Genomic DNA, 27,559 nt, shown 5'->3' with positions numbered 1-27,559 from the left:
CCGAAATTCATTTGTGTTCTGAGCGGTAAACATATAGCATTCTCTGTTGAAGGTATGGTGAGTATTATAGGAAAAATAATGAATTGCTATAGTCAAACCAATATCTGTCAGGTATACAGTTTACCAAAATCTACAGTTGGATATCATGTGGAAAAACTGACACTGAGTAAAAAACTGGATGCAAGAAAAAAGTTTAAATAGGCCAAGCAAGCATTGTTGAAAGGGTTCACAATTCAAACAAACATCAATCTGCCATTGTCTTGGCAAATGCTAATTATAAGTATGTATTTTAGATGGAGATGTGTAATTGAAGGGACAGATTTAAACTATAATTTTATACTAAGAATTAATTGTGTAAAATTATTAATATTTGATGAAACTTAAAAAGGGGGAAAATAAATTTAGTAATTGTTCTTAATAAGAATTGTAATTAACCATAATAAAATTTATTTTTTCCTTAAATTAGAGTAATTATTATTATTATTATTATTATTATTATATATATATATATATTTTTTTTGAGAGATGTCATAGTGCTAATAATCCTTCCCCCCTTTTCTTGCAATGTGAAAAAAACAACAAGCCATCAAATTTTTAATAACGTAGTCCTCCAACCAAACATGGGCACTTGGAAGCCTGAATTTTGAATTTGGAGTTTGTCTTATTATCTATTTCTAATTTTGTAAAACTTTGCTAATCAAAAATGAATTTTTGATTAGCAAACTCGATTTCAAAGCGAGCACTAACAACACTTGGTGCGAGACTGTTTATCAGAAATTCTAAAGATATGCTGTTGTGCTGTTTCTAAATATTTTGTGATATTGCTGTTGAATTGAATTTTATGTGGTTTAAGTGTAAAAAACATAATATTTAAAAAATGAAGGTAACACACAAAGCGTTAAACCTCCTTTGACCGTAATCTAAAACCTGGAAGCTTTCAGATTTTCTTTTTTTTTCTTACCAAATTAGATATAACAGAAGACTAGATATTCTGAACCAAATTTCCAGTTCATTATAGCAGCTTTTGATTGTATATACACATGTGCACACACTTTAAACACACACATATACCTACAAGTGTGTATAGTTAAAAGGAATGGTGTCATTAAGTATTTAAAAGTGCTAAATTATTGATAATGCTATTTGTTTATTTAATGAGTAGATGGCAAATTTTAAATTAATTTATATATTTGTTTTATATGTTATTTAAATATTATTATTCAATTATTATTTGAATACTGTAAATAATTACTTATTAAACAGTATTTTCTTAGAATTAACTTAGCTAAACATTTTTAATGATCTATCTTTTCTTTGTTGGTAAGTAAAACAGGCATTCTTGTATCTATATAATTTAAATTGGCTAATGCTGTAAAATTAGACCTGTAAAAATTGTTTGCTGTATATTACTGTTATCTAAAAATCTGTGCCTATTAGTGTAATCCTTTATGATATATGTGTTCTACTCCTCAACAAATGAGTTAGTACCCCATAAAGCAGAAATTCAAAACTTCAAATAATTGCAATTGATGATATGTCATTTCCTGATAACTTATATAGTTATAGTAATGCTACTTGTTTCTTAAAGTCATTCTAGAAAGGCTTGATTAGATTCATGTCCACTGATTTGGAGGCAGTAGCAGTAAGAATAGCTGTAAATGGATAATTGTTCTAAAAAGATGATGAGTCCATATGCTTCCCAGGAAAACATTACCCTAATTATTACACTTTATACATTTACTTGTTATTAAAGGGATACATCATATTTATGTCTTTAATGCAGCAGTGCTCAACCTTTTGACTAACATGCACCATCTAGGCTAATATTGGAAAACTTTGGTACCTCCACTGCATTTTATAATTATTATTTTTCAGTTTCTCAATAAAATATTTAAAAATGTATATGTATATATTGCAATTTGCACAACCTATTAGCTATTTGTATTAAATATGCACACATAAAATGTTTTAGGTTAAAAATTGGTTACTATTTTAATTATCAAAAGTCAAGTTATAATACTTTAATTCTCTAATTTAGTGTGAAATTTAGATCTGTTTAAGAGAGATCATTTCTTTATGTCTGGTCTTATTTCACTTAGCCTTAACCGTAAATTAGGATCCACTGTTAATTTTGTTCTGTGTATATTTTTCAAACATAATATGGAAAAGAATACTTGTTTACATAAGTAATTTGTGCAAAAAGGCAATAAACATTTGATAGCTTTATTTGAATGCCTTTAAATTCTTTTTTTTTTTTTTTTTTTTCCCCCTTAGCGAAAAGTTAACAGATGTGTTATTCTTTAAATCTTCTGTTAGATTTCAATCATAGGAAATTTTTATCAATTGTTCTTTTTCTTCACGAGATTTTTGAATTTAATTGCTTAAAAATAATTTGTTTCTTTAACACCAATTTTTCTCCTTGCATACCACTGACTAAGAATCACTGCTTTAATGCATTTTTAGGTGAGAAGAAGTATTTGAGTAAATGCTTATCGATTCCATCCATAACATTACAAAATTATCTGTGTGATTGTTCAACTCTCTTTTTAATGTTGCTTTAGTCCTGATGATTAGATGCCTGTATAGATATTTGCGATCATGATTGACAGCAAGCAGGTCCTCATGAAAGAATTTGCAACATGTGATTCTCCAGAACATTTTCCATGTAAAAGAATTCTTTATGAATTATTTAAAACTTTATTTTGTGGGAAATTGCGTACCATATACGAGGGCCATCCAGGAAGTAGATTACGTTTCCGTCTGTGTCCGCTAGGGGCGGGGCTAGCGCGGCCATCTTGGGGTCAGAGCGTTGCGCAGCTCAGTCTGCATCTAGCCGTGCTAGTGAGAGGTTCGTGCTGTGCTCCGTTCAGATACTGTGACGGTTTGAAATGTCTGCGTTAATTGAAAATCCCGCGAGCTGCGAGGTGCGCTCAGTAATAAGGTTTCTGACTGCAAAAAACTGTAAACCGATAGAAATCTATCGGCAGCTTCGTGAAGTGTATGGGGACAACATTATCACTGAAGGTGGAGTGCGTCAGTGGGTCATAAGATTTCAAAATGGCCGAACCAATGTTCACGACGAAGATCGAAGTGGGAGACCCAGCATAGTGACCGCCGAACTTCTCGAAAAAGTCGATGCTAAAGTCCGTGAAAATCGAAATTTCACAATAACGGAACTTTCTTTGAGTTTTCCACAAATTTCGCGAAGTTTGTTGCACGAAATCATCAGCGAAAAGCTTGGTTACCACAAGTTTTGTGCAAGATGGAAGGCAAGAAGAGGTAACGAAGTGGTTGAAGGTGCAGGCGGCCGAATTTTTCGACGAAGGAATTTCCAAGCTCGTACATCGCTACGATAAATGCCTTAATTTGTATGGTGACTATGTAGAAAAGTAGTATTTGAGTGTGGCTTTCATCTGTATATAATAAAATTTGTTTCCTATACTTTGTTTATTTTTTTATTCCAAAACGTAATCTACTTTCTGGATAGCCCTCGTATATGAAGTCATGTTAGTTAAATTTTTTTTTAACAGTGTAGACTTGAAAATGCATTACTCTGTAACATAATAAGGCATTTAAATTAAATCTTATACAAAAGATACAGTAGTTTAAAATATTTTATCATTTTCAGATTCATGCATGCTTTCATCTGTTCAGAACTCTAACAATTCACCACATGCATTTTCTGCTGAAAGCAGCAATTTATCTTATCATTCACCAGCCGAGGTAAATACAATTTTTTAAAACATTCTATTAAATTACCTACTGTGTATGCTTATTCAATACATAAACTGGATATTATTATGTATAATTTTTTGTGATGCTTGTAAATTAAACATGAACTGTAAATTAAAAATACATGATCGTTGCAAACAGTTTGGTTTTTAAGATTCAATGCTGTTTTCTTCTCGAGAAAATTATTTTCATGAAATTACAAATAATAATAATAATAATTAATAAATAAATAAAATAAAAAATAAAATATAAATTTAAATTTAAAAAAATAACAAGGAAGTATTTGATTTAACTATATTTTTGATACCTTCTGATTATCAGCATCCTCACAAAGAATCACCAACTCATTGGTGAAAAACATTTGATTGGCTGTTTTTTCAGCTCCGCATGTACCCACTCATAAAGAGGAGCCCTTTTTTTAAGAAACGAGAAACTTTACTAGATAAAACAAAAGTTTGTATGGCCAGTTTTTGCATTTTTGCAGCCAATTTTTCATTTTGGTCTTCAGAAATTTTTCACAGATGTGAAAAGTTTCATGCCCTTGTGTTCTAAAACACATATATATGGCATACACATGTGTGGGTTGGCTTTGCCATGTGTATGGTCTTAAATATGTCAGAAATAGGACAATTTTTTGTTTAAACTGACTGATGTGGATAATCTACTATGGATATAAATGGAAAGTAAACTTATATTAAAAAAAAAAAAATATTGTGTTATATTTCATTTGTAGTTAAAAAACATGAGTTTGTTTAAACTTAAAAGCTCTTTTATTATGCAAAAATGTGAAAAATGTACTTTGCTGCTCTTAATAAAAATACTGAAATTCTCCATTTTAACTGGCTGACTGAGAAATTTTGCTGTGTTTCATGATTTTAAAAGTTTTTTTATGTTTTTTAAAATGAGTTTGTATTTTGTTTGCTTATGGATTTCATGTATTTTCTTTGCCCAGTAGGTGTTTATACAGCAGAACTAATCATGTAATATTTATTGTTTGAAGATACTTATTAATATGGATCTTCATTTAAGAATGATAATTTATTTTCAAACTAGTTATTTAAGAAGAATCATGTTTTTTATTTTCACTGTCTTTAAGAATTAACTTTTATTTTCGGATTATTTAAGAATTATATTTTTGTTTTCAGACAAGTCCAGTGCCATTGCCTTCTCATGTTTCTCTTAATTCTTCTTCAGTTCATACTCCTGATTCATGTACAGGAGATGATAATGATGATATTGAAGATGACTTTAACTGGGATAAAATTTTGTAAAATATGTTAAAGCCATGTGTATTCATATTAAGCTTTTAAAATTATTAGTGTTAAAAATTTTAAATCCTTTATAATGTTTATTGTTGCTATAAGGCCATGCATTCATTTGTCTTTTTTAACAAGCAGTATATATAAATCATGTTCTTAAGCTTTTGTACTTAATATGCATAGTGAGATTTTATCATTATAATTTGTTTTAGTTTTTTTAATGAATCTGAATCATAATTTTTGCAAAAGCAACTTAAGAAGAATGTTATTTTATGTGGAAGTAGTATATTTTTGTTTTGCATGATTGCTATAATAAAAATATTTTTAAAGCATTATATTTTTCCAGTTAAACATAAGTTTTCCTAAGTTTATGCATTTGGACAGTATTGCATTGTCATTTTATTTGTTATTTATATTATGAATATTGCTAATGTTTTATCTCTAGGGGTAAATTTCCATTTATAAATATACTATTGAAAGTTGTTAACAATATATCATGTTTGAGCAAAAGTTCCTATTTAATGTTAACTCTTTAAAAGAATGAAAAGTATTTCACTATCAGTGCAGAGCTTCTTTGCTCAAAATTGTGAACTGTGTTTAATAATTTATAATTAGGAATTATGATAAAATTAAACTGTTCTAAAAATAAAATATTTAAAAGGCTGTTTGATTATAACTTTACAGGAATTATATTCTGGCAACATGTGTTACCATATCATTATAGTATTGTCATATTTTAGGTAGCCGTTAATTGTTTTAAAAATTAACTACTTTTTAACTGGAATGTGTGATGATTTTAGTATATTTTTTAAATTGCTACTGTATTAATTAGAACTTTGGAATGCTTATTAAGAATTCCAAAGTTTATCACACAGTTAAAATGTTTAAAACTGAAAAATAAAAATTTTAAGAGATAGACTGTTCAAATTATCTGTGAAAGTTAAAAAAATAATATAAACAAATGTTGACTTATATTTTTGTGTCTTTTATTTAATTTTGTAATATTTTTTTTTCTTTCTGTTAAATATAACATTTAGTTTTGAGAAAAGCATATTTAAAAGATTTTCATTATTAAAATGGATGGATATTTAACAGTTTTATATTAGTGAATTATGAATGTTATAATATGATATTTAAAAATGGCCTAATATTAAAAAATTAATATTACTGTAATAAAGTATATATGGAGCATACAGATATTATGTTTTAATAAGCAGGTGATGATTACTACAGGAAATATTGCTATTAGAATTAATGTTTATATCATCAGGAAACAATTTATTAAAACTTATTAAATTTATATATTAAATTTAAGTTTTTATTTTATTTAATTATAAAAAATTTGAGTCCAGTGATATTACATGCATTATCTTAAATTATTTTCAAAATAAAAGCTTTTCAGTAGCTTTTTAGATCTCCATTTAGATTCTTGTGATTTAACTTTTCTTTTGCTATATTGATCAATTTTTAAGCAAATAGGAAAAATAGAATCTGTAATATTTAAAAAAAAAAAAAAAAAAAAAAAAAAAAAAATGAATAGTTAGATGTTTTGTCAAACAAAATGCTACATCCCTAAGTTTATTTGGAACTTATTTAATTTTAACCCAGAGAAATTCCATCATTATGCATGTTGTCATATGATGGTTCACACATGTTTTAAATCAAACAAATATATATATGTTACGGTGAAACACCGAAATCTGGAGAATGTCGATCGAAATCAGTGAATGTCAACATTCACATAGTACTAATGATGAATGTTGAACATATAACAATATTATATTTTCTTTTCCGTAATTCAGTTGCGAATAAACGCACTTGAGACTTGAAAAAAGAACTGAGAACATGAGAACCTAAAACACACAATACATTCAAAATGAGAAAGGAAAATAATAGAAGTTATAAACTTACTTAATTATACATTATGTTCTAAATGAGAAAATAAAATAACAGTAATTAAAAACTTACTAAATTATGTCATTCAAATATTATTTATTGCAACAACTTAAACTATTATGGCACTTTATGACCTCTCTTTTCGACTTTCACCAGAGCATATTTGTGATTGTCGACATACACCGGTGAGGGTCCGAATATACAAGAATATAGTGAAATATTCGGTTTTTCACCGACGTATTTGGTGAATGTTGATATTCTCCAGTGAAAGTCGACATTCTCCAATTTCGGTCTTTCACGGTAACATATTTATAACTTAAAAATTCATATTTTTCCTGTAAATATTTGTTTGCTTTTTGTTGCAGTTATTACTGCAATTTTCCTCCTAGTCACTTTAACAACTATAATATGTATTTTATATTAATATACAGTTTTTACATTGTGTATTGCATCTTCAAGGAAGAGATTTTTTTTAACATATATTAATTCTTTTATTTGTTTGTGTTACTTTCTTTAGATATTATAGTCGGTGACTTTTTTTTTTTTTTTTTTTTATGATTCATGACTTAATTTTATATAAGAAGTTTTATATTTTGTTTCAGTTTAATGCCAGCTGTATCTGAGTAATAAAGAAATCTATTGAATTTTAATATACTGATTTGTATAGCTGTAATAAATAACTGTGAAACATTCCATTGCACTGTACTGGCAGTATTTGTAAGTAAACAATTTTTTTTCTCTCCATGTGCAAAATCCATTCTTTTAAACACAGTTCATGAATTATTTGATTGTCAAAAATGTTCATGTTTGAGTAGATTTTAAAAATGTTGGTCAATCGTTTCCGGTCTAGCAAAATAAAATTTATTAATCTGATTTTGCTATATTCATCAAAGAAATTTAAATTGTGTGTTGAATAGATATCCTATTTACAAAAATTTAGTTTTGCGAATATTTGTTAATTGTAGTATAGCAATGGAGCTAATAATTTAGGGAGGAATGAAGTGGCTTCGTATGATTTTTATTTGTGTAAACAGTGTGCAGTTTACTAACAAATGACATTTGAAAGATTTCTTTATGTTGGCTGCTGAATATTATTTTAAATTACTACTCACAGTTTTATTTGTAATCACATAGTAAAGTGAAGATATTACATGGTCACCAGCAAATAAATCTAGAAAGAAAATTAAACAAATTTTTTTCATGGCAGTTAAAAGTAGAATTTGAACGAAGAGTAATATAAGAGATCAGTTTTTGTAAAGATGTGAAAACCATATAGAAAATCTTTTAAAGATTAATAAAAGTTAGGACCAAATAAAATTAATGAAATTAAGTTAATTAACTTCTATATTTGTTCTTATTTATTCTTCATACACATGTTTGTGTATTTATGAAGAATAGAAAATTGTTTCTGTAAACTTCATAAAGGTTTATTTTCTTTATAAACCTCTATATTCCTTTCTTTATGTTGGCACCTATTTTTAAATTGGAATATGTATAATTTTTATTACACTGATAATTCAGAAATTCCATGTTTTTGGCAAAAACTTACAGTAACTGTTAATGTGTTACATTGTTATTTGCAAATACATGAAATTGTTGCAATTAAAAATAGCCTTAAATATGTATGTGCTATCTAGTTTTATTTCTTAATTTGTATTTTTGTAAATAAGAGAAAGTTCACCCACCTTTTTATGTATATACTTCCCCCAGTTCCTTATATATCTGTCCATTAATTCAAAATTTTGGCAGTATTATATTGCAACATATCAACAAAAGTTTATTTTGAAAATATTTTAAGTATGAAGTAGAAATTGCAAAACTTTTGCTATGGAAATAAATTTGTTCATGTTGAATTTAGTATGGTTAAATTTGCATTTTCCAGTGTGCTGCTTTCTGTTAGGGTAGTTAACAGACAACGTTTTATGCCAATTATTAATGTATATATTTGAATATATATTTTATGATTTAATTCTAAAATATGTATTAGACACTGCCATAATGAATTGTGTGTTTTCTAATGTATATGTATATTTGTGTGATTTGCATTTTTATTAGTTTAATCTTTTATATAAATGTTTGTAATTGTATATAATTAAAAATTTGATCCAGTTTTCTTACTTAATGGTTGACAAGAGCTGTCATTTTGTCAGTATGAAATGTTCAAAATGTGTGTACATAATCTGTTTTTTATTGTAGTTCTTAACTTTTAATTGGCTTTAAAATTTACAGTGTTCAAATTTATTTAGTCCTAAATGTTATTATGTATTAATTTCGTAGTCTTTTATTAGCAAATGTTAATTCTATTTTTCTGCAGACTCCTGATTGCTGTAAGTTGCAATTTTACTGCAATTAAGTTGACATTGTCACTTTTGTGTTTTTAAATATACGAGTTTAACTATGGAAAATATTTGCTTCTTGTTAGTAAATATTTTAAATTTATTTTTCAGTTTAATATGATTAATTGTATTTTAATTATGTTTGAACTATAGCATGCAGAAATAAATAAATTATAATTAGTCTATGCATATACTTTGAAATATAAAAGTTTTATTTTACTGCTTTCATTAAAAAAAAAAAAAAAAAAAATGATAGCTTTTATATAATGTTATATCTTTGGATTTAAAATTTTCAAACATAATTTTCATGAAAAAGGAAATATAATAACATTTATATTAAGAGAAAGTTAATAAACAGATTTCAAAGAATATGCTTCGTAGTGGACTTGTGTCTTGAAAGATCAATTGTAATATGATTGGAACATCACTTAACCTTTTCTGTGGGCTCGAAAAACAGTTGTGTACCTTCACTGGGGGCTCTTGGCTCAGCAGTTATGGAAAGGGGGAAAAATTATTAAATCGAGTCCTTAACGAGTGGGTGATTAGTGCTCTTTTGTCGGCAGGCAGGCAAACGCTCAGGATTTCCTTTCAATCTAGTTCCCAATGCTCAAGGCGTTAGAATGCGGGATGTACTCTAATCGCTTTCACACTGCAGGTAGATGAATACAGTTTTCCCAAGGAAAAAAAAAGTATTATTTTACCTTCAAATGAAATGTATGCTATAACTAGAAATTTTGTTCTAAAAAGTGTTCCATTTTATGATTAAAATAGTTTTTTAAACTTGCACCTATATTATGTACTAAAAAACTAGCGAGGTAATCAGTGTTAAATATATTCACTTGTCATCGTATCGAAAATTCAGTGATTTAATATATTCAAACATTTCCTTTAAACAATATATGCATTTTAATTTTTAATAGTATTATTATTCTGATGTTGAAGAGAAAATTAAATAGAGTTCATTTATTACAAGTGCCATTTAAAAAGCATTTTCGGATTCCAAAATGAGTGTTAATACTTTTACACCTCTGGTAATATTCATTCCTGGAGAAATAGAATTTGCTCACTGCGTTTATACTGCACTAAATTATTATTGAACAACGGCAGCACTAAGAAAAATTTACAATGCATGAGTCAAGAATTTTTTTTTTGGTACTTTTCCGTTTAGCCGGCGCAGGCGATAAAGTTGCCAATAATGGTACAACCGATGCCAAACGGAATATCCTCGCTCGTAACCTTTTACGCCTCATTTTCAAAACAAATCGCAGCCATTTCTTATCAGACTGATTGTTTCTTTCAATACTGGCATACAATTACATACCAGATAGTCCCATTTTATACCTTAAAGTTATTCGCGGTAATTACGTCAATTAGGATGCAATCACCCTGATGGGGAAAATATAGAAAAGGCAAAGTTAAATTTATAAATTGTAATGAGAATGCACTAGTGAAGTAATTTCTGAGTAAGCTATTTGTACGAATTCAAATAATTTTTGCAGTTAAACTTGTATTCCAAATTAAGATTTAACTTGAAGTTAATGTACATAATTACTGAGAGAATTAGACTTTTGTAGCGTAGTTTACGTGACATGAGATCACTTGGGGTCACGTGATATGAATCGGTGAATCAGGATGTTGAACCATAAAAGCATAGTAAATTCTCAAATTGTCTTTTTACCAATTTATTGGCTTTATACAAAATTTCAAACGATATTAAAATGTTTATGCCTTCAAAATAAACAATTCTTAAGAACTAAAATTTTTTATTTGTATACTGTATGTTGTCACCAGTAAAGTCTGCTTGGCGAGATTTACGCCGGCGAAACGGAAAAGTACCTTTTTTTTTATTTATTTTTTTCCATGTGGCATTGAAAATAGCGGTCCCAGAGTTGATCTGCCTTTACATCAGGGATATAAGATGTTTAATTTATTTAATCGCTTCATAGTTTTTGGTTCAAGAAAGAAATGCCAATGCAGACCGTGGAGCTTTAGAAAATAAAATCATTGTTGAGTTTGAATGTATTCAAAAATTTAGTTTTATCTCTTATCACTTAGAGATATATGATACTACTTTTACCTTAAAATAGAAAGGGAACAGTTGTTCGATGATTTATATTGCTACTCCATTTTTTCTTTGAATGCAAAATTGCATATACAGGAATGCATTTAAATTTGAAAATGTAAACATCTTTATCGAATGGTGAAATATTTCTTCAGTTTTTTTATGATCTACATTTTCAGAATGCTAAAATCGCCTTTGAGGTATCAAACTGTTATGCGAAATTTTCAGATCTCAAGCTATTTACTGTTGCTTTCTATGGAAGTAATGAAGATTCATACTGAGTTAATGAAGATTCGCACTGAGGATTAAATTCAGGGAACTAAAAAGTAGTACACATCTGAATTCCTGTATACATACTTAGTATTCCAATATCTGGTTGATTCCCTCCAAAACACGATTCTCACATAAAATTAATTACTTTCTGAACACTACAAGTTTCTGAGAGGTTAAGGCCGTTGAATGCTGGTAGTTAGACATAGGTTCGACATCAGGCGATCGAGCTGGCCGCATGGTTGGTTTTCATTGTTTCCCCCATTGAAACATGAATACGAGCCAATTTCTCCTAAAAGTTCTCCATGAAGGCATGCTTTCCTTTAGGTAGGCAGCCTTTGTGTGCTTTCCCATATTCAATTAACCTAAACTAATGTATCTAATTTCTGAACAAATTGATACAGATATGACATTATAGACGCAAATCAGATAACAAAAAATAAATTAATAAGTTTTGAAACTTTTTTTAATTTTGAATTAGAAAATGTTCCATAATAACTGCTTTAATAAAAATTCGTATTTCATTTGTGGCACAATTAAAATTCATTTTGCCATTAAAATGATTCATCAAAGGAAGGGTTTCTAAACATAGTTATGAAACACTCATAAGTTTAGCTTTCTTATTTCAAATATAATTTTATTTTTATTTGTCGAATTAAATAAAAGTGTTATCGAACTAAACAAAAGGGGCTTTCTTGGAGGGCGTTCAAAGGAAATTGGCTGATATACCCTTTACATATGTGAGAGAACAAGAAATGTTCATGCAATCAATCCGTTCATCGAAATTGAAAGAGTTAAAGAGATAAATAAATTGAGGTCAAATTATCAGAGTTAAAGAAATATTATTCGCTCGGCCGCTAGTTATCATTTAGAACATAAAACAAACCAAAATTTCACTCAAGTAAGTGGTAGTCGTGAAATGCATGTCATTTAGAAATAACATTGAAATTAATTGTCATTATCTGAAACATTTATATTACTACACTGCCTTATACTAAAAATTGGAATAAAGTGGTAAAAACACTTATGAAGAGAATGAAATGAAGACAGTTTCAAATTCGAATTGAAACGAAATTAAAAAGAATTTAATTAGAAATAACTGAAAAAATGATGCAATTTTAAATACATTCAAGGTTTTAAAATAGTTTCCGAAGAATTTTAGCAGCCGAGCTTCCGAAAATAAAATTTCTTTGATATTTGACCTCCAAGCCGTATTTGTACAGGAAAAAACCTGAAAACATGTGAGAATCGAAGTAACAAACTGTTCTTTTTATTTTCTCCTCTCAACAAAATATTTCCTGGAAGATACCGAATTTGCAAACAAGCCATGTGGGTTTAAAACACGGACAATTTTCCCCAATCCATTAGCAGAATCCCACAAAAGAACACACTCTCCCGCGTGTCATAAAATAGTCATTAAGCCTCAAACGCTAGAATTCCTACCCCTGCTATGGACTGCAAACTGTCCTGAGCCCCCAGTTGCTGTATCATTAGTACGGAACACATATGTCCCAGCCCCCGGGAAAAGGTTAATACGTCTGTATATATAGATTGTCTTAAAATTCCTTGTACAAACTTTGAGGGGAGGTAGAAAGCTTAGGTCTGAGCCATTTTCGCATAGGAAAGTATGATTGAACATTATATAACTGATAATGCTGAACACATCTTAGATACCTGAAATTTTGTGGATATTATCAATGGCAATGAAAGAAGCAACTGTATTTCATACATATTAGCTTTAAAGATGTTCTGAAGAAAGAAATCGATTCTGTATGAAACAAGTAAATGTGGGGGCCATGTGATGGGTCTACCATGCCAATGTGGAATGTTAGCATACTGCATCAAACACCAGTTCAAAGTACCTCTTCTTAAAAGTTTGCACATGGACTTCTTAGATACCCTGTATATTGCATTAAAAGCTGAAAAAATAAGACAGTTGTTGCTTGAAATTTGACGGTTGTTGATTTTGCTTTCAAGCAAAATCAGGAGAGAAACATATAATAATGTTGTTTTTGCTTATTCATAATGCTAGCTTAAATTCATATTCCATTTTTCATCAACAGAGTAATATTACATGCAAGTTTGAGGATATATTTTGAATGTGTTAATATACGTATATATTTCATTCAAAATGTATATTAAATGTACATATATATTTCCTTATTTTGGTGATTTCACAGTTATTACATTGTTATATTAGGTTTTTGTTTGTTTAAATGTAGAAAGGTTTTGTTGATTATTTTCTTTGTTTCAGTTTATGCAAATTTGTTTATAATGTCTTTCTGGCAAAGTATCTAATAATTCAATTTATTATATTAAAATTTTCTCATTTTTTTGTTTGTGAATTATTGCTTTAATTGAAAATTTCAGTAGTCATTATGTATCTGTAAGTGTTGCTATTAAATTTTTAATATTTAAAAAAATCTCTATTATAATGACATTTATCTTTAACTTATTGGAGTTTGTATATGCACTTCCATTCCAATAAATCAAAACTTGTATTTTTTCTGTAAGTAAAGTTCAGTTTTTCATTTGTTATTTTCATTACGGTAGATCATGGAATCTTTCCGATCTTATTCGTGTTATTTTTTTATATAGTGTTGATTATATTTTAAATAATTATTATGCACTTTTAGTTTTGAATAAGGTAAATAAGTGAAATAAATTCTTTAACTATTCAACTGTCATATATTGAAGAAACTAGTAATATAGTTTATTGCAAAGGAAATAGTCATAAAATGAAAAGAGCATTTTTTAAAATTATAATCAAGAAAATGTGCCTTGTTTTAAGGGCTTGGAAGATATTGAGAGCAAATCATTGGATTGTGTGAGGGTTAATACATTCCATATATACGAGATATTTATTTTTATGAGAAATACAATTTCAGTTATTAAGTGAGGCATATTGGCAATAAGCCTTTGCTAAATCAGAAACATCATAAGAGTAAGGAATAAAATTTATTAGTGTTTTGCAATGAAAATTAGCATGCTTAATTAATCTTGAGAATTGATTTTTTTTTTTAAATTGGAAATGCTATATAATTCATGTGGCTGACTTTCTCTTGCTGCTGAAAAAAAATTATCTGTTGGCCTGGGAAATTTGAATGCTTGCAAAGTATAAGTGTATGTTTTATGATAAAAACAAAATATTTAAAATTTATCTCTAATTGACAACCAGGTATCATATTTCTTTTATGTCCTTAAGGGGAATCACCCTTGACTAGTCAAAAATACATATTCCCAAACTAAATTATCTATTAAATTAAAACAATGTTATATATATATATATATATATGTATGTATGGTAAGGTATTTTAAGTTGCATTATATTAGGCTCCCAAATTTTGATTTTTTCCTAGAGCAAAGTAATTTATTCAGACCTCAGTATTTTACCTATACATTCAATTTCTACATATTTCCAGTCATGTTTTGAAAAAACTTTGTCTTTGCAAATTGTAAACACTTATTACAATATTTTCTTTAAAAAGTCATTGGATTTAGCTGAACTAATTATTGTCTCTCATTGTTTCCAGGCACTTTTAAAGATATTAAAGTATAACTTTTGATTATTTTATTAATATATTGTGTGTACAATTCTTTTTAATTGGTAATGAAAAATTTTGAAAATTATATTTTCCAAATCTCTCCATCTTTTCTGTTATGAATTGGCAAAATGAGTTCATAGTTTTTCTGATTTTCTTCCTCATTTTGCTTAAATTGTTAATTTTTCAGTTAAAAGAATTTTAATGTGTCAGTAAAGTCCAAGCATGTTATTCATTCCAAAACGTATCCAATTACATGCAAAAATTAAAAAAAAAAAAAAAAAAGACAGTACAGTATAAAATATTCAATGTGCATGAATATGAAAAGCTATATAATAATTAAATTTTCAGTTGAAAATTGTTCATATATCTAAACCTTGCATTACTTTTCCATATCGTGCTTGTGGTTAGATGTACAGTTCAATTACAAACATGCGAGCTGTATTTAAATGATTGTAAAATGTTTGAACTTAGCATGCATTTTGTATATTGTCAGTTGCTCGCCAGCAGATGATTATAAGCCACCACAGACATATGTTAATATATTATTTATGACAAAATTGTATTTAAACGAACTTTGTTAACTTTCTTCATCATTTTACATCCAGCTATTGCTTACTTTAAAGTTTAGAAAGCTAAACATTTTCATTCCAGCAGGATTATGACTGAGAGGTATTGTTAATTTACAAATAGAATATGAACTGTAAAATCAAATATATAGTTATAATATTTTATTTCGTTACTACAGAAATTGTTTAATTCATGCAAATACTTTTATTTCATCAATGTTTGCAAGAAAAATATTTTTCTAAGGTGAAATTTTAGCAAATGTATAGCCTTTTTTAATACTAAATTAGCAAAAAAGAGTTCATATTAATATTTAACTGTCTATATTTTAGTTTTTTCCCTCTTTCAGAGGTCATATAGAATATTTTAATAAGAAAAACTGTACTTATAAATATTATTCGTAAAATAGTTCATGCATGTATAAAATTCTGACATGTAAAGAAATTAAATATTTGGCTGTGAAACTGACAATATAAAATCCAGAACTATGCTGTTTTCAAGCAAAATGGTTAGTGTATTAGTGTTTTCTCCGTCTTTTGAACTCTTAGATTGATTTTAAATCTTTACAATATTCCTTCTATTCAAAAGAATTGTAAATACTGCTGTACAAATGTTTTTTATACCTGTTATTCTACATTAGGTAAAGCTATGCTTTTCTCGGCATTTTCATACAAGTGCTCTGAAAAAAAAAAAAAAAAATTATAACTGTATGACAATTTAGTTGAATTATGCTGGAAAAATTATGTCCATTTTTCATATTAATTTAGTTTTGTGTCTGTTTTTGTTTAGTGATTGTGATAAATATATATGAAATTGCACAAGGTGATGTGTTTGTTACAATGTACAGTAAATATTTTATGGTTTACTCTGTTATAAGGTGAAAATTTTGAAATGTTATGCTTTGTGTGATTACAAATATTTTGTATTTATTTCCTTGTTGGTAATAAAATTTGTGTTAAAAGTGATTTTTTGTCTAAATACAGTATAAGGGATATTCTACATGTTTGAATATCCACACTTTTTACCATCTTTTGCAGAAATGCATACATCAAGCTGCTTTTTGAATGAGTAGCCATTTTTGTAGCTAATAAACAGTTTGTCTGATTATGTTATTCCCTGAGGAATCTTTAACCAGTGTGCATCTTAATTATTCAGGAATTCTGCGATACAGTTGTCAGACAGGTGCAGCTCTTTTCATGCTGCTTTTAAACCTGAAACCTTTATCTTAACCTTATGAGACAAGCGTTTTAGAATATTAAGTAGCAGATAAGAAATCTATAATGCAATTGTCACACACAAGCAACATTTTTACACTCTCAAACCTTCTCCTTAACCTAGAAATACTACTTTGTAGAATATTAAGATCCTAGATACATTTGCTTCTGAGTGTAGCTGGTTTCTAATCATTTGATAATTATATCCTGTATTAAAATATCACTATGCTTACTTATCTTTTTCAGACTGACCCAACAAATGGACTGTCTGCATGGAAAATTTCATAGTTTTCTTCATGTGTAACATGGATATAAGCTAGAGTTTCCCTTAAAAAGTCCTCCATGAGGCATTTAGCAAGCTGCTTTGTCATACTTATTTCCAAGATTGTCCTTGCAAGGTAAAAAAAAAAAAAGACACAATTCAGATATACAGTATTCACGAGTTCACTGTATCTCAACTGAAAACATTCCTATAAGTTTCTGCCAATTTTAAAATTTTCATTAATCCTTTCAAGAAAACCAGGCTATAGTGACATTATGTATTTTTTAATACAATAGTATGTTATGTGTACTGACAAATTCCTTAATTTATGGATCAGCTGTATATAACAAGTCCAAAAATTTACTCTTTATTTGACCCTACAAAATAATTTTCACGCAATTTAAAACTATCATTTAATTTTATGAACCATAATAATTTTGAATTAAAAATAGTATGCTTTCCATTTGGAAAAATGAGTTTAAAATAAAACTTAAAAGTATATACAGTTTACTAACCAAAAGAGTAAAACTTTTTATTTCCTAATGATATTAGATTTTCATATAAATATTGGGTTTTAATGAAAGTTTCCTGGCACTGCAAATATTGTCTGTGCAAACAGTTCATGTTGCCATGTTTAATCATATTTTGGCATTTAAAAGAAAGAGAAAGAGACTTGCTTTAGAACACTGCATTGTGAAATTAAAATATATATATATATCATTATTAAGTACAAGGTGTTTGAAATGGAACTATTAAGCTACCAGATTAGAACCATCATTTACTTCCTGTTCTGTTACAAAAGTCACCCAGGGTTCGTACAGTCCTTAGATTTTTTGGAATCAATTTTTGGTCCTTAATTTTAATCTGAAATTTCTGTCTGTTTTTACGACTGGCATTTCGAGTGTGAATTAGCATTTTGGAGGAATATTTTTGGCAATTCACTGACATATATGGTTTTCTTTTGAATGGGTTCATGGTTTATAATTTGTTTCTATTTCTAATATAAATACTCGAATTTCTAAGCAAGAAGTGAAACATAAGCATTTCGAAATTCATTTTTTTTAATAAAAAGCTCTTAAATAACTTTTCGCTTTGAGGACGTGAATTGTTTTATTAAACGGTTCTAAATTTGGTGATTTATCAACAGTTTGGTGATTTTAAGATCAGTTTCTATAGAAAATTTTTAATTCCGAAATCAGAATTTTTCGACATTTTTTTTTAAACATTGTAACATTGATAAATTTCATTAAAATAATGGTAATATATTGAAATTATATTTAAAAAATAAGATTAAAATAAAACATTATTATTTTTTGCTGTCATATTATAAAGTTTCATTTTGGCAACTTAACAATATTTTTAATCTGAAAAATAAATGAGGTATAATGCTATAAAGCACAATTTACAAAACAGCTCTTAGCAAAAGCAAAATTAGCTATATAATTAATTAAAAATGTCCTTTTTAATTTTTCATAATAAAGAGTTTTTCTCATGTGATTGTCTGCATCAGTTTTCTCTATAAAATTAATTTTACACTTTTTCCCTCCCTTTTTTTTCCAAAATATTTCTACCTTTTTACTGTTGCAGAATTGGTAGGGATAATTTTTCTTTAGGAGTTTAGACATTGCAGCTTGGAAAGTTTAGAAGGATTTGAAGGCAAGATTTGTAGACCCATGATTCTAGAAGATTCGAGAAATATGTGACAAAATGAAAAATGTCCAAATGGTATCAACGCATAATGGATGTATTTTACAGAAAGTTTGCAATGAATTTCTTACTTTTTTGAGAATGTCTTGAAGAACAATGAAAACATAATATTTGAATGTTTTACTTCTGATTCTAGAATCTTAACATGTTTATCTTCCCTACTTTTCACTAGACACAAGCATGGAAAATATTAAAAAAGCTTCTAATCTTATCACATGGGCAAGCATTATAGATATGGATGTTTTTATTAATAAATAAATTGAAAACTTACAATTTAAAAGATTCATCTAATATGTCTTAATGCATCATACACAGAGCTGGTACACATTTTCCCACCTGATGCAATTTCTGTGGATCCTAAATTCTGCTGCCTAGTGCCCTTCTAATTTCTGCTTCCAATGTCTGCTCTAAATTCTAAAAGTTTTTCATTTCAAGATTTTGTTGTTCGGTGTGTCACTAAATTTTAAAAATTCTGCCACATCAGCTCTGTAACCTGCCTTTATCATATATGTTTCATATTTCTTCTGAATGTTCATATTACTAAAGAAATAAAATTAGCCGCTTTTTGTATAAATTCTAAATACATTTAGTGTTTTTTAGAATAACAGAAATCCTTAATTAAATCCAAAAATTCTAAAATGAAAAGGAAATGTGTTGAAGAAAAAAACTGAATACATAAAGAAAATTATTCTTCAAAAAATATGTGCAGTTATTATGTAAATTACCCAACTGTTTACGATTTGAGCCTTTACCATAATTTTCCATTTCTATTTCCTCATATGATAAAGTTACTGAGCCAAATTAAATTGTATAATCTTTGACCGCTAGTCCACATTTTTAGTTTTAATTAGACTGTTCTTGTTTAATTACGTCACCGTGAGCTGTAATTGATTTTGTTAGCATTGGAAAATGCCTTTTTGGTCTAAGTTCCTTTTAAATAAGAAGCTTATTTAAACTTTTGTCTGATATTGTAAATACTTTCAGACATAGCGATAATATTCTTCACGTCTGTCGGTGGGTTTTGGACTATTTAACTTTTACCAGATCAATAGAACCCTCATAGGTACATTGTGGAGATGTTGGCAAGTTAGGACATAAAGCACGCTGAAACGAGCAAGAGCATTGGTTTGCATATTGAGACAAATCTGTAATTGTTAGAAAAGATGCTTAAAGAGAAGGAAATCGATATAAAGTAGCTAAAATGGTAAAGCTTCAAGTTAAAATGATGGATAAATATTTTTTGAGTATTGTTGTTACAAGACATAAATGTTTTGCAGCTTTTAATGTGTAATTATTCTAATGTCATAAATTACATGTATTTTAAACTGTGAAATGTTATTAGATTTTGATTTTAATAGTGTTTTTTTAACAAATATTGTTAAAAAATAAAATTTAATAATGGCCATGTAAATCCATAATGACTAAGGTTATCAAACTACCTAATTTAATTATTTATAACTAACTGCATACCCTTAAAATTATTTTTACATATTAAAGTGAGTTATTTCCTTTCATCAATACTCACTGTGGTCACAAGATTTAATAAAAAAATGAAAAAATTCAAGTAAAACTTATTCTTTGCATCTAGTGAGACTTAAAATAATACAAAACAGTTTATCATTTCTGGTGCTTTCACGGCTTATTGGAACCATAAGGTATATCAATGGGGTTACAATCCCTGGAACTCTACACGAAGCTATGACACTAACGGCATCAAACAGAGCCTGACTAACTTTCAACACTTGTCAACCGTGCCTAGGTCAGGCCTTTCAGGTTTGCTCTAATCAGCAGGTCTCTTTCTAGACAAGCAGCAGTGGTGACAACATTCAGTCTTTTGGTTAAGAATCATGCTGATTATGATCTTACTTCTCATTTCAACCTATGCTGTTTGACACAAAATTTACCTGCTATTTACTAAACCTCTAGACTGACCAAGTATGTGACAAAATGAGACACAAAAGAAATCAACATAAAGCTAACGGTTAGTAAAACATAAATGTCACTTATCTTGTTTCAAATATGTCCACTATTATAAGTTTAAAAAATTTAATGCTACTTGATAAATTGCATAAAGTTTATTTTATTCTCAAACCTATTAATAATTATGTTAATTCATGTTTATTAATAATGCATACTACTTAGGTATCTATTTCATTTTTAGGATGGTATTACAAAAGTGAAATTAAGGCATGGATAATATCAATTGAATTTATTCAGTTCCCATTTGCTCATAGGTCCTTAATTTTTTCGTTAATGGTCCTTAAAAGTACTTAATTTCCCGTGTGCAGAAATGTGTACGAACCCTGTCACCAAATCGTGTGTACAGTTTTAGGTACTAATGTTGTATCATGTGACACTGTGAAGGTGTAGTATCGAAACTTCAAAAACAAGGACTATGACATTCAAGAAGCTGAGTGCTGCATGAGCTGACTCGAGCAGATAAGCACTGCTTGAGTCATCCTGTACTAATTAGTCAGACCTTCACTAATCTGCCCGAATATCAATGCAAGGACAGAATTCTGGACCACATCATCACAAGAGATGAAAAGTGGATTTACTTCAACAACATAGGCTGAAAAGGGGGTTGGTCTTCTCTTGGGCAACTGGGGAAGACTGTCATGGTCTGCTCCCTGTCAGCAGCGCCCAAAGCACAATTTGACCAACAAAAAAGATCATGCTTTGTATCTGGTGGGATTACCGTGTTATTATCCACAAAGGGTGTCTGGGAAAAGGTAAAACCCTCGATATTAAAGTGTACAGCAGATGTTGACACTGCTGTCAAGGAAAAAAGTCAAACTGAGTTCCGGGACAAAAAGGTAATGTTCCATCAAGATAATGCAAGATCACATATTGCATTCACCAGCATGAATGGGTATATGAACTTGAATGGGATCTTTTGCCACATCAATCATATAGCTCCAACATTGCTCCTTCAGACTTCTACTTTTTTTCAAAACCTGTAACTACATCTTGCTGGTGTTATCTCCCATTCTGCACAGGGCATCTGAAATGAGTGTTCTGTTTTTGGACTTGCAGCCACCAAGTTTCTGAGCCGAAGGTTTTGAAAAACTACCAATATGTTGGCAGAAAACTCATAGATTTAGAATTCCTTATTTTATTAAGAACATTTTTTGGTGGGAAAGCTTTTGTAAAAACCAGATAATACAAGCAATTAAATCTGAGAACTAAAATGTTGGTATTATATTGTTTATTTAAAATTTGCTCTGTATGTCCGACTTCTGCATAAACATTTACTTAAATTTAGATGCACATTATTTCAGCAGTTTGTAAATAATTTGTTTCTGAAAGTAAAACACATTCTGTTTTCACTTTTCTGTAAAATGAAGCCTGGAAACATGAAAATAAGACAAATATTTTTTTCCTCTCTTAGAAAGTAAATTCTTTTATTATTTACAAGAAATAAGGGACATTTCTTTATTTAAAATTTAATTTGGATTGAATTTAATAATATTAAAAAAATGTCAGGAATCTAACATTACTTCAAAGGTAATCTGTTCAAGCTCTGAAGCCAACCTCAAATCCTTGTTAGATTGGTTTTTCTAAATCTCAAAATAGGAAATGCAAAAGCAGTGCATTGAATACAGATAAAAATAATAAGAGCTATCAAAAAATGATTGTTTGTTACATTTCGCTTAATAGTTAATTTAGATTTCGTATTTTTAAATATATAAGGAGTTATAAAACTGAAGGATTTCATGGCTATAAGAAGGATTTGTTCAATCTTAAATTTGTAGATTGAAATTGAATCAAAAGGCTCAAAGCAGAGACTGTCTATGGTTTGTCTGAAATTGTATGACTCAAAGGAAAAATATAAGGTATTAAATATAATTTATATCAATAAATTTATGTATTATGAATCTCTTGCAAGTTCTATAGTTTAACACCTTGTTTTAATATATAGAACTTGTGTTACAGATGGAAAATTCAGTATAGAAGGCTGGTTTTCTTATTCATTACACATGAAAATTTCTGCGAGCTTTTAATGTTTGGGTGCGTATTGGAAGAAAAGGAATCAAGGTACAATGTAAAAGAATCATTTTTTAAATATAGTTAAGAAAATACAATTTTTTTCACGACATTCTGAGGAACTTTGAAATTTCAGGGCTAAATCCGTAACACTCAGTAGGTTAAATGTTTGTAAAGATTGCTAACTTTGATATTCATTCTATTTGTGTTCTATCTGAGCTAAGCAAACTCTCTAACTTGTTAAATAGAGATTTCATAGTTATTCTACTTTATGATTCTTTAATAAAACTGTGCTAAATAGAGGATAGTTTACTCAAACGCCTCAACTGTGTTAAATACATGACATATCACTACTGCATACAAGAAACTTTAAATCCAAACTAATTCCTTTGTACTATATTAAAATGTAATGTTTTTAATTTTACACATTTAAAATGTACCAATTAAATAATCTTAGGATGGAATGTCATTCTAACATGATAAAATGGGGAGTAGAGAACCACTAAAATATGATGCATAAAAGAATTATGAAAACCTCATTAAAATTTGTCATAACAATACTTTTGTGAAAAAAATTCTATACATTAAAATTAATGAGCAAAATCTTTACATGTTTCTTTACCACAAAACTCCATGTTTTCTGTGTCAACTTAGTTTTTGTCTTAAATTAATTACATGTTGCCTAGCAATTTTTTATTGTTAAATTTCTTTAATTTAGAACAAGAGGGAACTTTTATGATAGTTTTCGTAAAAGCTAATGAATTCTCATTAGATTAAGAAACCAAACACATTCTGAGAAAAACTTGCGTAGCAGTGTACAAAATAATCAAACACAAAGTTGCAGACATTTATTGCAATATTTCGTTAAACACAAAATTGTTTGCGAGTAACATTCTCTTACTGGCCTTTGTAAATGAGAAATTTTTAAAATAAGTACAGAATTTACAAATTATTTTCATACAGAACTTAGCAGAAATATGAAGAAAAGAAATGTTAAACTTTGAAACTAGTAGGAAATTGAGGATGCCACCAATTTAGAATCACGATGCTTTCTACAGGATCAAACTCCACAACATCACCATATGCCCCAGTTTTTGAATTTGTGCTTTTATTTTTTTGGCTATAGTTTGCATAGCAAAATGTTAATTGCAATTTCTGGCGACGCATGTCCTGAGTCAAATTAATGCGAACATCCGACAGGCGGCTTCCCATTACAAATGGTGGAACAGCTACAAAATGAGAACAAGAAACACGTAAAATTTTACTCCCTTCATCAGGATTATGATTTACATAGGCTTCTTGACTCTTCCCATCATAGCTGTCTTTGCCTGTCCATAAATCCTGTATGACAACTCCAAAGGACACAGGACAGCAAGATGCAGATACAGGTGTTTGAAATTTAAAGTGAAACAACCACTTTCCATTTTGTTGCACCCGCCACATTGATGTACAGCAAAGATTTGACAAGGAATGCACATCCATTGATTGCATACGAGTTGAAAGTTGATTAGTAAAATGGGGATACATGTAATAAAGAGCTCGAACAACAGACATTTTTAAGCAGAAAGAAGCTTGAATACATTCAGGTTGCAATCTTTGAGGAAGATGAGCTCCGGCTTGATAATGTCTGGAAAAAAAAAAAAAAAAAAGAAGGAAAGAAACAGTTGTCATAAATGACATTTAAATAGATTTCATTTTAAAAAATACAAATTTGCATGGAGATCTAAATTATAACAAACATACGCACTTATAATGAACTCCCGATTTTTCTATACTACAGTCAAATACCGAAAATCCGGGTTGCCTCTTAAAATGTAAACATTTAGTTTATAGGTTTTGGAAACCGCAACATAGAGTACGAAATATCGAAGAAAAAATACTTACCACCGGATAATGACATCATAACTACCGAATAATAATGAGTCATAACGGAAATACCAAATTATTGACATCATGATAAAAGTTTTTTCCCCTGCAATCTGCGTCCAGGTAAAAAAGCAGACAATTCACTCAACTCTTCTTTCAAGTTCACGATTCATGTTGTTGTACTTTCTGAGCTTTGCTATTTCACGAGATTATTTAGAGCTGCCTTTTTTTTTATCCGGATATTTTGCGGATAAATTAAGAATATTTTAAATTTCAGCACTTTTTAATACAATGACAGATAAGAAATGCACTCATGATTTTACTGCTTGCAACGTTGAAAAATGTAAACACATTGCATTGACGGTAATGCAAAAAGTGGAAATTCTGCAAAAGATGGAGGCAGGTGCTACTCCTTGGTTTATACCAATCATATCGAATTGCGACATGGACTGTGTATGATATACGGAAAAATAAAGAAAAGCTGTCGAAATTTTACAGCAACAGTGATTCTAACACCGGAATCTGAAACCAGAAATCTTTACATGAGGCGAAATCGGCAAACCTCGATGCTATCTTGTACAAGTTGTTCTGGCAGCAGCGGAGTGTTGGGGTTCTAATTTCAGGACTACTGTGAGAAAAGGGGAAGGAGATTCATTATATTTAAAAATAGAAGTGCCTAATATAAACAAATAATATAATCAATTTATATATATGTAATAATAATTTAATGCATAAAATAAATTATTGTTATAATGTATATAATAATTTAATTAAATGTATCTAATAGGCCTTATTTATTTTGCACTTTTAATCTGAATATTATCTTTCCTGTCCTGAAATCCACAAAATCCTAAAATCCGCACAACCTCTGCTCCCAAGCTTTGTGGATTTCTGGACTTCTACTGTATTAATAAAAAGGTGTACATGGAAAAGCAAAGACACGTGTAATCTAAATACAGTCCTATAACTGCACAGTACTCATGTCAGGTCAACTGTGAGCATTTCCAGTCTATGACTGTCTTATCTGCAATGAAAATTTGATCAACAGACAATTCTTTTTCATGCAGAAATATATCCCTCAATGAATCATTTTGCAGTTAAACTTTTCATATATCAGATATATTTTAGAACCATAATTTTTTTTTGAAAATATGCAAGGCTATTATGAAAGGTGCATTAAATAGAATCTGTCTAAAACAATACATATAAAAAAAATTTCCTCAAAGTTACAGGGCTTTAGAAAAGCCTTCTAATTTTTTCTGATCAATTCACGATATTGTGCAATCTTCAAGGAAAAATTTTTAAACTGATTTCTTTGTATTTGGCAGTATTGAACCATTACAATTTTGCAGAAATTTCAGACGTTTCTTCTTTTAATTCCTTAAATAAAATAACATTATTCACCTACTGCTATTTACTGTTGATATGCAGCCTGATGTCCTGCAAGAATATCAAGAAAATCACCATAATTATACAATTATTGTCATGATGAATATCTAGTTTTAAAAGTTAAATAACACTTATATTAGTTACTATAATATATGAACAAGCTATAACTATCTGGGGTTTTGGGTAAGAATAACTATATCTAATAATATCTACCTATGGTAGAATAACTGAAAAATGCAACACCATGAAGGAATAGTTGGAACTGAATGAAATTTATTCCACATAGTATATGGTACAAATAAATGATCAAATTTACAAGTTTAAAAAAAAAAAAAAAAAAAAAAGTCGGAAATCAGAACTTTATGTGTCCACCGCAGTGAGCGATGAGAGCCTGTATGCATTGTGACATTGAATCATACAGGTTTTCCATATGGCTTTGACTTTACACATAGTTCAATCTTAGCGTGTGCCCCACCAGCTGTATGAGCGATTTGCCAACCAATGAAATCCTAGACATGCTCAATGGGTGACATATCCAGGGAATAAGCATGCCATGGAAGAAGTGAAACTTACTGTGCCCTAAAGAAGGCTTGTGCAGTCAGAGAAACATACATGGCATTATCTTGCTGAAATATAGCACCCGGAATGTGTCAAAGAATGGGGAGGAACTCTGGCTCCACAAATTCCCTTGTACAGCAATCACTTTTGAGGTTGCCCAGAATCTGCACTAGATGAGATCGACAATTATACCCGATAGCTCTCCATACCATGATGCCAGGCGTTTCTGCAGTATGACACTGGATAACACACTGTGTGAGCAGATATGCCTCACTGTAATATCTGATGATCTCTTCCATCATTATACTCCATATTTTAGTGAGATTCATGGAAGAACACAAATTGTTGCCATAGGGCATGGAAGCCATTGTGTTGCCATGTCCTTTGAAGTTGTCTGCCCTTTGAAGTCATCTGCGATTCAGCGACAGGAAAATCCTGCATACAGGAACCCTTTGCACGCATTTCGTGCTGCAGCTGACAGCAACGAACTGTGCAGCTAGACAACACAACACTTGTAGCTGTGTTAGCACATTGTGCTAGCACATGAAAGGAGATGCTCTAACATCTGTAACAGCTATGCGGATGAAATGTCTGTCGTTCCATGCTGTTAAGCTACTGCCTGACCCCACTGCCAGGATTTTGCCTTGCTCAGTACTTCTCTGACCATTTATTCCAAACACACATCACTGTTGTGGCATTACACTACTTGTTGGCTGCAATTCTTCGATAGGAAAGTTCTCCCTCTCGCATGTAAAAGATGCAGCTTTGTTTGAACTATGCTAGTTGTTGATATGCCACCCTCTGTTGACGTTGCATATTGACCACTAATTAAATGTCCACTGCAGACAGAAGACGGTAAACAGATTTCAATGCAACTTCACAGTTTTTTTAATATATATGGAGCATGCAGCC

General features: G+C 29.5%; 2 protein-coding genes across 2 annotated transcripts in view; one reads left to right on the top strand and one right to left on the bottom strand.

Moving 5' to 3' along the window:
* LOC118187779 (uncharacterized) overlaps positions 1–16,629 on the top strand; it is a 65,603-nt gene extending 48,974 nt beyond the window's left edge. The window contains exons 10-11 of the mRNA XM_035358051.2: positions 3,629–3,723; positions 4,878–16,629. Coding sequence (XP_035213942.1) covers positions 3,629–3,723; positions 4,878–5,003 — 221 coding nt within the window. The 3' untranslated portion in view covers positions 5,004–16,629. The remainder of the gene's footprint in view (positions 1–3,628; positions 3,724–4,877) is intronic.
* Positions 16,630–23,667: 7,038 nt separating this feature from the next.
* fsd (transmembrane protein fates-shifted) overlaps positions 23,668–27,559 on the bottom strand; it is a 37,517-nt gene continuing 33,625 nt past the window's right edge. Inside the window, exon 5 of the mRNA XM_085819991.1 lies at positions 23,668–24,461. Within this exon, the coding sequence (XP_085676117.1) occupies positions 23,828–24,461 (634 nt within the window). The 3' untranslated portion in view covers positions 23,668–23,827. The remainder of the gene's footprint in view (positions 24,462–27,559) is intronic.

This window comes from Stegodyphus dumicola, chromosome 7 (genome assembly GCF_044657685.1).
Source record: "Stegodyphus dumicola isolate Sdum_Otavi_A_Nest chromosome 7, ASM4465768v1".
Lineage (NCBI taxonomy): Eukaryota > Metazoa > Arthropoda > Arachnida > Araneae > Eresidae > Stegodyphus > Stegodyphus dumicola.
The sequence above is the reverse complement of the archived record's forward strand: the minus strand, read 5'-3'. Positions and strand labels throughout refer to the sequence as shown.